Source organism: Eucyclogobius newberryi, unplaced genomic scaffold, assembly GCF_026437365.1.
Source record: "Eucyclogobius newberryi isolate DKJ021-1_F unplaced genomic scaffold, fEucNew1.0.hap1 SCAF_9, whole genome shotgun sequence".
NCBI lineage: Eukaryota > Metazoa > Chordata > Actinopteri > Gobiiformes > Gobiidae > Eucyclogobius > Eucyclogobius newberryi.
In genome coordinates this window covers 11782123-11795640 of record NW_027316532.1, presented here as the reverse complement: position 1 = coordinate 11795640, position 13518 = coordinate 11782123, and the positions used below count along the sequence as shown (strand labels likewise).

At 49.2% G+C, this 13518-nt stretch overlaps 1 protein-coding gene across 2 annotated transcripts in view; it reads left to right on the top strand.

Moving 5' to 3' along the window:
• Nucleotides 1–13518, top strand: part of slc5a9 (solute carrier family 5 member 9) — a 30077-nt gene that overhangs the window by 13648 nt on the left and 2911 nt on the right. Inside the window, exons 7-12 of one of the 2 annotated variants that reach the window (XR_011925932.1) lie at nucleotides 4819–4924; nucleotides 5858–5938; nucleotides 6646–6851; nucleotides 10224–10359; nucleotides 10576–10683; nucleotides 10790–10912. Coding sequence is in view for 1 of the 2 variants with exons in the window: in XM_072438538.1 (XP_072294639.1) it covers nucleotides 4819–4924; nucleotides 5858–5938; nucleotides 6646–6851; nucleotides 10224–10359; nucleotides 10576–10683; nucleotides 10790–10940 (788 nt within the window). In the remaining variant the exon portion in view is untranslated. Of the gene's footprint in view, nucleotides 1–4818; nucleotides 4925–5857; nucleotides 5939–6645; nucleotides 6852–10223; nucleotides 10360–10575; nucleotides 10684–10789; nucleotides 10941–13518 lie in introns of both variants that reach the window. The other variant, XM_072438538.1, reaches the window with a different exon arrangement.

Here is a 13518-nt window from a genome sequence, read left to right as displayed (position 1 = left end):
ACATTATCTGTAGCATGAGCTCGCTGACGTTGACATTGTCTGTAGCATGAGCTCGCTGACGTTGACATTGTCTGTAGCATGAGCTCGCTGACGTTGACATTGTCTGTAGCATGAGCTCGCTGACGTTGACATTGTCTGTAGCATGAGCTCGCTGACGTTGACATTGTCTGTAGCATGAGCTCGCTGACGTTGACATTGTCTCTAGCATGAGCAGCTCACTGACGTTGACATTGTCTGTAGCATGAGCTCACTGACGTTGACATTGTCTGTAGCATGAGCTCACTGACGTTGACATTGTCAGTGCTGGAGTCTGTGCGACACATGGTGGCTCTGAGTGGGACTGAGAGGAAACAAAGAGGTTTAGTTTCTGGTGAACCCAAAAACGAAAGTTACGACTGTAACTACGGTTCTATGAATCCCGGATGACCGCCAGAGGCGGTGCATAAAGCACTGGATGATCATCCTTGCGCATACACAGGTCGAGAATTAATAACAAAAAAGTCACCTTTGACCCCCCCGGTGGCTCACGTGAGTCTATATAGTCACGTGACACCGGGAGCTCAGTCCCTGGAAACCTTCTCGCAAAGCACGAGAATTCCGAGGGACCGGATGTCATCCGGGATTCATAGAACCGTAGTTACAGTCGTAACTTTCGTTCTATTTCATCCCTACTGACCGCCAGAGGCGGTGCATAAAGCACTGGATGACGAATACCAGCAGAGTCCCGAGGAATAGACAAAAACGTACCTCAATGGGACGCAGAAGAGTGTTGCCGGAGAACCTCTTCCAGCGGTTGTAGAGAAACCACATTCACTCTGTAGAATCTTGCAAATGTATTCGGGGATGTCCAAGAGGCCGCCGCACAGATCACGTCCAAGGACACCCCGTTCATAGCGGCCCACGAAGTTGAGAGCCCCCTTGTGGAGTGGCACCTCACCCCGGACGGCAACGGTCGCCCTTGTCGAGTATAGGCTTCCGTGATTACATCAACAATCCAGCGCGCGAGACGCTGTTTGGACAGAGCCTGGCCCTTGCGCGGGCCGGCAAAACAAACAAACAGGCTCTCAGATTTGCGTATCAACGCTGTAGCACGCACATATGCCTCAAGCGCACGGACAGGACACAGCTGTTCGGCGGCAGATCCCGCACCAAAACGTGCAAGTTGTAGCGGGCGGTTGTGCCCCTCCGACAAAATCACCTTTGGAACAAAATCTATATTCGGCCAAAGGGAAACCCCAGAGTTGTCGGGGTGCCAACGAAAACAGGAGTCTGCCACGGACAAAGCCTGGAGCTCACTCACCCGCTTCGCAGAGGCCATCGCCAGAAGGAATGCCGTCTTCATTGACAGCCATTTAAGGTCAAACTGCGACAGAGGCTCAAATGGAGAGGATCGCAACGCCTCCAGCACCAGGGACAGGTCCCAGGCCGGGGCCACAGACCGGGCCGGCGGATGCAAACGCCGAGCACCCTTTAGAAAAAGGGAAATATCTTGGTTACGGCCAACCGAGAAACCATTCCACCCCACATGCCCACAAGAAATTGCGGCAATGTATACCTTCAGGGTAGATGGAGAGCGCCCCTGGCCAAGTAGCTCCTGCAGGAATGCGAGCACCGTTGACACAGCACAATGCACTGGATCCTCCCCGCTTTTGCGGCACCAGGCGTCAAACAGTTTCCACTTGCAGGAATGCAGAAGACGGGTAGACCGGGCACGAGCATTGCTTATTGTGTTCCCAATCTCCCCGGCGTACTTCGAGAAGGTCAGGCCGGGCCCTGCAGCGGCCATACCCAGAGCTTCAGGCGCTTGGGATTGGGGTGCAGAATCTGACCCCCTAGTTGAGAGAGGAGATCCCGCCTGGGGGGGAGACGTCTCGCTGTGCCGCAGCAGAGCCTGCGCAGCAAAGGAAACCATGTCCTCCCTGGCCAAAACGGGGCCACAAGCAGGAGACTGTGGCCCTCCTGAAAGACCCTGAGAAGCGTCTGATGAATCAGGGGGAATGGGGGAAATGCATAAAGCATCATCCTCGGCCAGTCGTGAGCCAGTGCGTCCTGACCCAGTGGGCTGGCCCTGTCTGCCAGCGAGAACCACTGAGGGCAGTGTGTCGCGTCGCGGGAGGCAAAAAGATCCACCTGTGCCCTGCCGAAGGTCTCCCAAATGTCTCTCACCACCTCCGGGTGAATCTACCAGTCCCCCGGCAGCGGCCGATGGCGAGACAGGAAGTCCGCGGACACATTCCAAACCCCCGGAATGTGAACAGCGCTCAGACTGGCAAGGCGCGGGGTAGCCCAAGTCAGGACCCGTTGTGCAATCCTGAACAGGGTCACCGACCCAGTGCCGCCCTGGTGATTTATGTGAAAAACCACACTGGTGTTGTCGGACCGTACCATGACATGACGGCCGCGCAGGTGTGGCAAGAAATGGCGCAGCGCTAGCTCGACAGCCAAGAACTCCAGCACATTGATGTGCAGCCTGCTCTGCCTCTGGGACCATGACCCTTGCACCATCCGTGCCTGCCATGTCGCACCCCAGCCTAGGAGGGATGCGTCGGTGTACACAACCTCCCGTCTGGAAGGAAGAGGCCCCAGCGGAACGCCCTGTGTCATAAAGGCCTCGTTCCGCCACCTGCATAGAGACACCCGGCATTGGGGAGATCCGGGTAGCCGCTGCCGCCTGTGATCCTGACGTGTGGGGTCCAGGTGTAGGCTGTTGAGCCACATCTGAAGGGGGCGCAAAGACAGCAGCCCCAGAGGAACCACCGTTGCGGCCGCAGTCAGCTTGCCCAAGAGGCTTAGGAACAAGACGTAGGGAAGAGAACTCCCCTGTCGAAAGTCCCGCAACATTCCCAAAATATCGTCCACCCGCTTGGGCGAAGGGCGTGCAGTCGCTGTATGGGAGTCGAGGACCATGCCGAGGAAAGTTGCTACCTGTGACGGCACAAGGCAACTCTTTGCCAAGTTCACCCGCAGCCCCAAGTTGGCCACGTGCCTGAGCACAGTCTCTGTATCTTGAAGCGCCTGCTCGTGGCTGGGCGCACAAATGAGCCAGTCGTCCAGATAGGGCAGAATCCGCAACCCCTGGGCCTGCAAGGGGGACAAGGCTGCAGCGACGCACCTTGTAAACACTCGAGGGGACAGAGATAACCCGAATGGCAGGACCCTGAACTGGAAGTGTTCTCCCCGGAAAGAAAAGCGGAGAAACTTCCAATGTGGCGGTGCAATGGGGACATGAAAATATACATCCTTCAGGTCTACTGTTGTGAACCAGTCGCCTGGGGAGATCGCCTGGAGCACTTGTCTGACCGCCAACATTCTGAAAGGGAGTACCTTTAAAAACATATTTAGACCCCTGAGGTCCAGAACTGGGCGTAAATCGCCCGTCTTCTTGGGTACTAAAAAATAACGGGAATAAAAGCCCCCTGGATCCAGCAGGGGGTCCACAGGAACTATCGCCCCCTTGTCCAGCAAGGTGCGAATCTCCTGAGAGAGCGCCTGCACCTTGGCCGAATCCTGAATAACTGTCATTCGGATCCGACCAGGAACAGGAGGCCGGCGGCGGAACTGCAGACGATACCCTTCGGACAGCGTGGCCAGCACCCAAATATCTGGGGAGTGAGCCGTCCAGTACTCCAGCTGTCCTGGGGAAAAATGTCCTACCGCCGGCCCTGTGGCCTCATCTGGAGGCCCCTCGACCCCGCCCGGGTTTGTGGGGGCCACGGCCGGGCTGTGAGGAACGGGACACACGGGACGGACGAAATCCAAATCTTGGGGCCTGTTGCAAGTCTGAGTCATGATGGGGCGGTGGTGTGTATCTCCGTGAAGGAACGGGAGGGGCGGCCTGAGCCGGTCGATGAGACCCCCGCCTATGAAGCCCCGCCAACTGTTGCCGTGTACGGCAAGCCTGGGCCGTGCGCTCTAGAGCCTCCAGGGCGGCCGGGCCAAATAGTTCTCCGGGAAGAACTGGAACACCCCTCAAGGTCTTCCTACTGGCCTCAGAGAGCGGAGACTGTGCCAGCCATACTTGGCGGCGAGCTTGCACTAATGTAGAGAGCAGTCGCCCTAGTTCCCTTGACATGAGGGCAAAAGCCTGCAAGGAGGCATCAACCAGCCCATGTGTTGGTTGGTCCACTGGCACCGTCATCAAGTGCTTTATGCACCGCCTCTGGCGGTCAGTAGGGATGAAATAGAACACCCTGTATCAGGAGGTCCCACCCAGTGGGCAGGGATATATATATATATATATATATATATATGTATATATGTATATATGTATATATGTATGTATATATGTATATATGTATATATGTATATATGTATATATGTATATATGTATATATGTATATATGTATATATGTATATATGTATAATATATATAATATATATAATATATATAATATATATAATATATATAATATATATAATATATATAATATATATATATCTGAGCTCCTGGTCTTGATTGGCTGATTGGCTGATTGAGAATGACCTTCAGATGAATGAGAAATGTTTAGTTTGACTTCAACTGAAACTATTTCTACTGTTGAAAGTCCAGTTATAACAAAGTCTTACCTTAATTTTTTACAATCAGAGCAAAAATACACTTTGGAATTTTAGCTGAAACTGCACTTGTGGATATTTACTTTGGTTGTATTGTTTTAATTGGATTTCATTTTGGATTCACAGTTGTTGGCCCTGGGGGTTTTACAGGCAACACAATAGAAATAATAATACTGTAGTAATAATAATGTTGTGTAATTCAACAGTTAATATAAGATCATGTGAAATGACTTGAATGGAACATAAAGCGGTGTGTTTGTGCAGACAGACATCTTCTCCGGGGCGCTCTTCATCCAGGTGTCTTTAGGCTGGGACCTGTACCTGTCCACAGCCGTGCTCCTGGCGGTCACAGCGGCGTACACCATCGCAGGTCTCTGCACCTGCCACTTCCACACTTGTAGAGCAACTTTAGAACATTATTTCTTAACACTATGTACACTGGGAGTGTTTCAAATGTTGTATTTCAAATTTTAAACTGCAAATCCTCGGCTCTATTATTTAAGCAGGTCACTGCCCGCTCACTTCACTGTACGATGTGCACACACACACGTGGGGTAAGACCCGGCCACCAGGCGCTCGCCATCGATTACCCATCCCAGGCCTAGCTCCAGGATGGGGCCTCGGTGACGCCGATCCGGGCGACGTAAACGGCCTTGTTCTTGTTGTCATCATAGAGGGCTTCTGAACCGAGCTTTGTCTGACCCGTCACCTAGGACCACATAGCTCCTGAGATGATTCGGGCGCTCAAACCCCTCCACCACGTTAAGGTGTCGGTTCAAGGAGAGGTATTTGACCAAATCAGACATTTTCATACCCAATGTGCTGCATTTTCTTCAAGAAGTTGGTCCAAGTTGGTGTAAGTTTCTGTTGAAACAAACAACTTTTTCTTTTTCTTTTGTGGTAAGCCCCGCCCGGTGGGCGGGGCTTACCACAAAATAGAATAAATATCTGAGTTCCCGGTCTAAATTCACAGATTGACAATGACTCTTGGATGAGAATTGAAACGTTCAGATGAAACAACTGAAGCTTTTTCTACAATGGAACTCTCCTGGACGAATGAGGGACACACCGACAAGGGTAGCTTTTGTTTATATAGGGTCACTATAGAAGTGAAGGGGGTGGGGCCAAAACTGTGTACATTTTAGAAAATGTCCGAAGCTCGCTGGATCTATACAAAACGTCACACGTCATCAAAATGTGAAACTCACACATGTCTAATCCTGTTCAAAACACTTGTGAATGTGGCCAAAGTTTTCATGATAAATGTACGTCTCAGAAGTGTTGACTCCTGCCTCTGCTGTAGGAGGTCTGACCGCGGTCATCTACACCGACGCCCTGCAGACCGTCATCATGGTGGGCGGGGCCTTCTCCCTCATGTTCATAGGTGAGGTCCAGCCATCTAAAAGCAGTGATGACCATTGGAGGCAGAAGATACTGTGTATAGAAACGGCTTAGGTACATATAGTAAAAAAGATAATATTGCAATTGTTGTTTTGGAAATCTGCACAATTTAAAAATTGAGTTTATCACCCATAATTAAAAATATTTAAAATGACCTAAAAATAGACAAAACCATTTAGTTTATAATATAAATGCTTTTTCTTGCTTTTTCTGATTCTGTATGGCCCAGTCATGTTTTGTGCAATACTTGAACCTCTACAAAGACATTTACAGACACATCTTAGCACTTTCCTGATGTGTTCAGAAAAAATGTTATTTGATTTATTTATTTAACACATGTAAAGTACAGTGTAAATATGACGATGAGATTATAGCAAGGATGCTCATTTCAGTCTTTAGTCCCTTTCAGGTTCCATTGAAGACAATTACAAAACATTACAAAATATAAATGACACAGGAAAATAACAAATATCGAGAGAATCATTCTTGTCAATATCGAGCACACCTAATACCCGTGATCATTCAGCGTTCACACTGACAGTAGTAGTACAGTCGTTATCTCATATTTCATGTTTGTGCAGGTCTTTGCTACAGAGCAGTTTGCCTTTATACTTGACATATTTATAAATGCAGACAGGATGTTTGATTGCAGAGCACTTCCATGTCTTGACACATGTGTTGGTGCCACAGCGTTCTCGCAGGTCGGCTGGTACGAGGGTCTGGAGCAGCGCTACGCCGTTGCTGTCCCCTCAGTCACTGTCCCAAACTCCACGTGCCACCTGCCCCGCGCCGACGCCTTCCACCTGCTGCGGGACCCTGTGAGCGGCGACCTGCCCTGGCCTGGACTCATCTTCGGCCTCACTGTGCTCGCCACCTGGGTGTGGTGCACGGACCAGGTAACGCTCACTACACTTAACATTGTCCTGCTCGCAGACTGTAGAGCTCCTGCACCGTGGACCAAAGGACACGGGATGCTGGGATATTTGTCTAAGGACACAGGATGCTGGGACATTTGTCTAAGGACGCTGGGACTTTTGTCTAAGGACATGGGATGCTGGGACATTTGTCTAAGGATGCTGGGACTTTTGTCTAAGGACGCTGGGACATTTGTCTAAGGACACGAGATGCTGGGACATTTGTCTAAGGACGCTGGACGCTGGGACATTTGTCTAAGGACACGGGACGCTGGGACATTTGTCTAAGGACGCTGGACGCTGGGACATTTGTCTAAGGACACGGGACGCTGGGACATTTGTCTAAGGACCCGGGATGCTGGGACATTTGTCTAAGGACACAAGATGCTGGGACATTTGTCTAAGGACACGGGATGCTGGGATATTTGTCTAAGGACGCTGGGACATTTGTCTAAGGACATGGGATGCTGGGACATTTTTCTAAGGACACGAGATGCTGGGACATTTGTCTAAGGACGCTGGGACATTTGTCTAAGGACACGAGATGCTGGGACATTTGTCTAAGGACGCTGGGACATTCGTCTAAGGACGCTGGGACATTTGTCTAAGGAGGCTGGGACATTTGTCTAACGACACGAGATGCTGAGACATTTGTCTAAGGACACGGGATGCTGGGACATTTGTCTAAGGACACGGGATGCTGGGACATTTGTCTGAGGACACGGGATGCTGGGATATTTGTCTGAGGACACGGGATGCTGGGACAATTCGGACAATGAGGCCCAGGTAAAGACTCTCGTCTGCTCGTGGGGGTCTCGGGGGGAGAGTACACCGAACGATTTTAGTCCCGCCCATCACAATGGAAAGAGCACATGACCTGCTCACATTGTTCATTGTTTCATGTTGCACTCAATCATCGAAACAAGTTCCTATATTTGTGAATTCTGTTCGTTGACGATGGCAATAAACCTTTTGTGATTGTGTCCGTGGTGGACTGGGAAGGTGGTGAGTCCAGTTCTTTATAATGATTGGAGCCAGGAGCGGCCGGGGAGCTTTCGGGGCCCTTCATCAGGGGCCCTTCATCAGGGTCGGACTTCCCTCCACTTTTTGATCATTCACATGATCAGGTTTTGGGTTCGGTGTACATTTTCAGCATGAACCCTTTTTTTATTTTCTATGTTTCCTTTTCATCTATCAATGGCCAAATCAATCAGATTTTTCACAAGTAGAATCCTTTAACATTAACAGCACTGAATCCAATCAAACCATTAAACATTTTAACAAAAAAGACAAAAGAAAGAAAAGACATTACATTTTTACAAGAGACAGTGAACTTCAAAAACGAACCAAATGTTATAAAAATGGGATTATTCATCACAGAGGCAAACATAAGAGGAGAATTTACAACACTGGTTTTGAACCAAATAATGTTTGAACAGTTTTGAATGTAAAGTGTTTAATCTGAATGTGTTTGCTCCACCAGGGGGCGATATCACCCTCTATTATTATGGACCTGATTGTAAACCACTCTGAGGGAACCCTCATCTGAGGCGGCGATTTGAATGTTTGCATCCAACATTGGACGTGTGAAATTCAAGAGGCACTGGAGGAGCAATAAATAATAAGTTTCGTAAATTAATGAAGAATATAGGACTGATTGACATCTGGAGGGAGATGAACCCTAATGCACGCAAATGTACACTTTTTTCTTATCCACATGCAATTTATCCCGGAATTTATCCCAAAATCACTGAAGCAGATATAGGCACAATAGACCTAAGTGATCATGTTCCGATCCACATTTCTGTAGATTTGGAGGATGAAAAAACACACTTCCCAATCCCAGTCTGCTTTGTGACCTTTTGTTCAATGAAAAAAAATCCCAGAAAATTAGACTTATCTGGAGGAAAATGATACTGGGGAATTTCTCCGCCTCCTTTGGGACGCTTTCAAAGCAGTTTTGAAAGGACGAATTATAGCCATAGCCTTAGAAAAAATAAACAAAGGGAGTAAAGTCTAAATGATCTGAAAAATAATTAAAATTGTTGGCGTAAAACCATGCCAAAAAGAGGTGTCCTAAAATGCTACAAGGAATTAAAAAGATGAGAGGAGAAATAAATGAGAGTGGATCAAAATGTTCTGAATGACTATCTTGGAAGATTAGAAAACAACAAGCTGAAAGAACTATTTTTAAAATACAGGACAGGCAAAATTAACCAAACAAGACCAAATTCGATCAGCATTTGAATCCTTCTATAACAAAAGAGGATGATTTGACTTCCTTTCTGGACACCCTCAATTTTCCTGTTATGTCAGAAGAACAACATAGTTAGAATAGAAATACAAGGTGCAATCAAAAGATGAAAGAACACTAAATCTCCAGGAGCGATGGGTTCACCTCAGAGCGGTATAAAACGATAAAAAACACATTCACTCCTTTTACTTTTGGCAACTTTTTGGCACTTAAGAAAATTCCTCCCTCCTAGTGTGAAAGAGGCCGTCATGTCCCTGAGACCAAAAGAAGGGAAGGACCGATTAGACTGTGCCTCATAGAAACTATTTCTATTCTGAATACGGACTATCGTTTATTCACCTCAATTATGTCCAAAACAATGGAACATATCCTCCCAAACTCAATCCTCAAAGATCACCTCCACCTTGTCAAAGCATGCTCCATCTTCCACCTTTCACCTCGGCTCCACCTTCTGTGCCTGAGCTGTGAGGGCCCGACATTAAAGCTCTTGCGCAAACCCGCTCTCTGCCTCTTTGCTAGCTTTAGCTTTACATGCTAGCTTTAGTTTTACATGCTAGCTTTCCTCTTAGGTTGTAATCCGTCAACTTCAGCTGACTGGATGTTGGTGTATTCTTTTCTTTTATTGCTGTTTTTAATTATGACATCCCTCAGCGAGTCTTTCTCTGGATTGTTTCAGTAGTTACTGAGCTTGTGCTCCAATCAGAGAGTCACATGGTCCATCAGCACCATCTCAGAAGTCTGAAGTGATCTTCCATTTTCAGTCCGACTCCTTCATAAGTGCTTGAAATGCTCTGATGCTGCTGCCCTTAGGTGCTCTTGAGGTGTTTTGAAAGTCCACCATAGACATGCACCAGACTTGTGATGATTTCTGCCTCTTGCCCGTGTTTAACCTGCTTTAGTCTCATCCATTTGCCCTGTGGCGGGGGCAAGATTGAAATTAGGGTTTTTATTAGCATCCTTTTACACCAAACAGGAAATGATGCACTTTAAAACACGCACTGAACTTGAAACAGCACTTTTTCCAAGACTCGATAAGAATGCCTGAGATTCAAGGAGAATTGTTTTTAATCAACATAATGCTGGTGTATGTGTTTGTGCAGGTCATTGTCCAGAGGTCCTTATCAGCCAAGTCTCTGTCCCACGCCAAAGGGGGAAGTGTCCTGGGAGCCTACCTCAAACTGCTGCCGATGTTCTTCGTCGTGATGCCTGGAATGATCAGCCGTGCTCTGTATCCAGGTGTGTGTGTGTGTGTGTGTGTGTGAGTGTGTGAGTGTGTGAGTGTGTGTGAGTGTGTGAGTGTGTGAGTGTGTGAGTGTGTGAGTGTGTGAGTGTGTGAGTGTGTGAGTGTGAGTGTGAGTGTGAGTGTGAGTGTGAGTGTGAGTGTGAGTGTGAGTGTGAGTGTGAGTGTGAGTGTGAGTATTGTCCAGTTTGTTGACCTGTCTGTTGTTCCAGATGAAGTGGCCTGTGTGGACCCTGAGGTGTGTCAGAAGGTCTGTGGTGTTGCCGTGGGCTGTTCAAACATTGCATACCCCAAACTTGTGGTGGAACTTATGCCTTCAGGTGTGTGTCTTCTTCCTCTGACCTCTGAGTGACCGCTGTATTATTTTGCGATTTGATTGGCTCCTGTATTCTCTCTGAGGCTGAGGCCCTCCTCCTTCTCTTGCAGGTCTGCGCGGCCTGATGCTAGCGGTGATGCTAGCGGCTCTCATGTCCTCCCTCACCTCCATCTTCAACAGCAGCTCCACCCTCTTCACCCTGGACCTGTACCAGAGGCTGCGCCCGGCAGCAAGTGAGAGGGAGCTCATGGTGGTGGGAAGGTGCACACCTCCTCTCAAATGTACCACCTCTCAAATGTACCTCCTCTCAAATGTACATTTCACAAATCACAGGGAGCTGTGTAGTGTAGGTGAGGCGGGTGTAGGTGAGGAGGCGGGTGTGGGTGAGGAGGCGGGTGTGGGTGAGGAGGCGGGTGTGGGTGAGGAGGTGGGTGAGGAGGCGGGTGTGGAGGCGGGTGAGGAGGCGGGTGAGGAGGTGGGTGTAGGTGAGGAGGCGGGTGTGGGTGAGGAGGCGGGTGTAGGATAGGAGGCGGTTGTGGGTGAGGAGGCGGGTGTAGGTGGTGGGTGAGGAGGCGGGTGTAGGTGAGGAGGTGGGTGTAGATGAGGAGGCGGGTGTGGGTGAGGAGGCGGGTGAGGAGGCGGGTGAGGAGGCGGGTAAGGAGGCGGGTGTAGGTGAGGAGGCGGGTGTGGGTGAGGAGGCGGGTGTGGGTGAGGAGGCGGGTGTGGGTGAGGAGGCGGGTGTGGGTGAGGAGGCGGGTGTGGGTGAGGAGGCGGGTGTAGGTGAGGAGGCAGGTGTGGGTGAGGAGGCGGGTGAGGAGGCGGGTGTGGGTGAGGAGTCGGGTGTAGGTGAGGAGGCGGGTGTAGGTGAGGAGGCGGGTGTGGAGGCGGGTGAGGAGGCGAGTGTAGGTGAGGAGGCGGGTGTAGGTGAGGAGGCGGGTGTGGGTGAGGAGGTGGGTGAGGAGGCGGGTGTGGGTGAGGAGGTGGGTGAGGAGGTGGGTGAGGAGGCGGGTGAGGAGGCGGGTGTGGGTGAGGAGGTGGGTGAGGAGGCGGGTGAGGAGGCGGATGAGGAGGCGGGTGTGGTGTGCAGGACCAGTGTAACTCATTTACAGACTTATTTAATGTAATAATTGGCTCTTTTGGAGTCTGTACTAGAAAAGCAACTAAATTGACATTTTTCAAAACCCAAAGAGCCAGAGTCTTATTCACTGTGGCATTGTTTCAACAAAAAGGTTGAGAAAAACTGTCAGTCCAGAACAGAACCCAGTGGTGTTGTATGACCGCTGCCTTTTGTCCTCACTATGACCAGGGCCGGTGTTTTTCTTTTTTTAAGACAAAAATCAAAGTAAGCAGACGTCCAACGAGTGAGAAAAGAAAAGAACGAAACCTTTTATTTCAAGCCTCTTGTTTACCATCAGTCCTTTAATGGGCCATCAGCCTCCTATTGTCCCTGACTCAGAATGCTCTGGGCGTCGACCTCTCCAGGGATTCAAAATTCCATTATAACCAACAGGAAGGTTGAATCTTAAACCCCCATTTAAATTGAAAGATGGTCTTTCTTTTTTTTAAAAAAAAGACTGCCTCCTTAATTCCTCTTTCAAACCATCTTTTGTCCTGCTCAGAATCTTCTCCTCTCTGTCTTTGGTGGTTTGTGTCTTTAAGATGAAGGAGCAGGAGACAGACTGTTGGAGAGGATGTGGCAGCAGGAGGCAGACTGTTGGAGAGGATGTGTCAGCAGCAGGCAGACTGTTGGAGAGGATGTGGCAGCAGGAGACAGAGGATGTGGCAGCAGGAGGCAGACTGTTGGAGAGAATGTGGCAGCAGGAGGCAGACTGTTGGAGAGGATGTGGCAGCAGGAGACAGACTGTTGGAGAGGACGTGTCAGCAGGAGGCAGACTGTTGGAGAGGATGTGGCAGCAGGAGACAGACTGTTGGAGAAGATGTGGCAGCAGGAGGCAGACTGTTGGAGATGATGTGGCAGCAGGAGGCAGACTGTTGGAGAGGACGTGGCAGCAGAAGGCAGACTGTTGGAGAGGATGTGGCAGCAGGAGGCAGACTGATGTGGCAGCGGGAGGCAGACTGTTGGAGAGGATGTGGCAGCAGGAGGCAGACTGATGTGGCAGCGGGAGGCAAACTGTTGGAGAGGACGTGGCAGCGGGAGGCAGACTGTTGGAGAGGATGTGGCAGCAGGAGGCAGACTGTTGGAGAGGATGTGGCAGCAGGAGGCAGACTGTTGGAGAGGATGTGGCAGCAGGAGGCAGACTGTTGGAGAGGATGTGGCAGCAGTAGACAAACCACTATCATGTGTTTTGAGATTGTCCTGTTGTTCATAAGTTTTGGACTGAGATCAACAAAGTCTTACAGACAATTTATGACATCACCATCCACTGGATTTCAGAACTCTGTATTTGGGTCTCAGGACTCTGTATGTGGGCCTCAGGACTCTGTATTTGGGCCTCAGGACTCCTCCCATGGACACAACCAGCAGCTCTCTCAACAGCTCCCCCTCCTGGCAACAGCAAAAAAGACCCTCACGAGAAATGGATGACACAAAACACACCGATGATCACGGACTGAACATTATAATGAACATTCGACAAATGGAAAAAATCACATTCGGACTCAATTTGAAAATGGACACATATGACAGACAGACTGTGGGCAAAGTGATTTGTGGGATGTCTTTTGAGTCTGTTTTTCTTCCTCTGGTCGTGTTTTGATTGTTTTTTCACGTTTGTACATATTTTTTTGTAAAATTAAATAAAAATCTTTAAAAAATAAACAAAACAAATCGATCGCATTCTGCTCAGTCTAGAGCAGATGTAGTGCAGCTCTCCCAAAA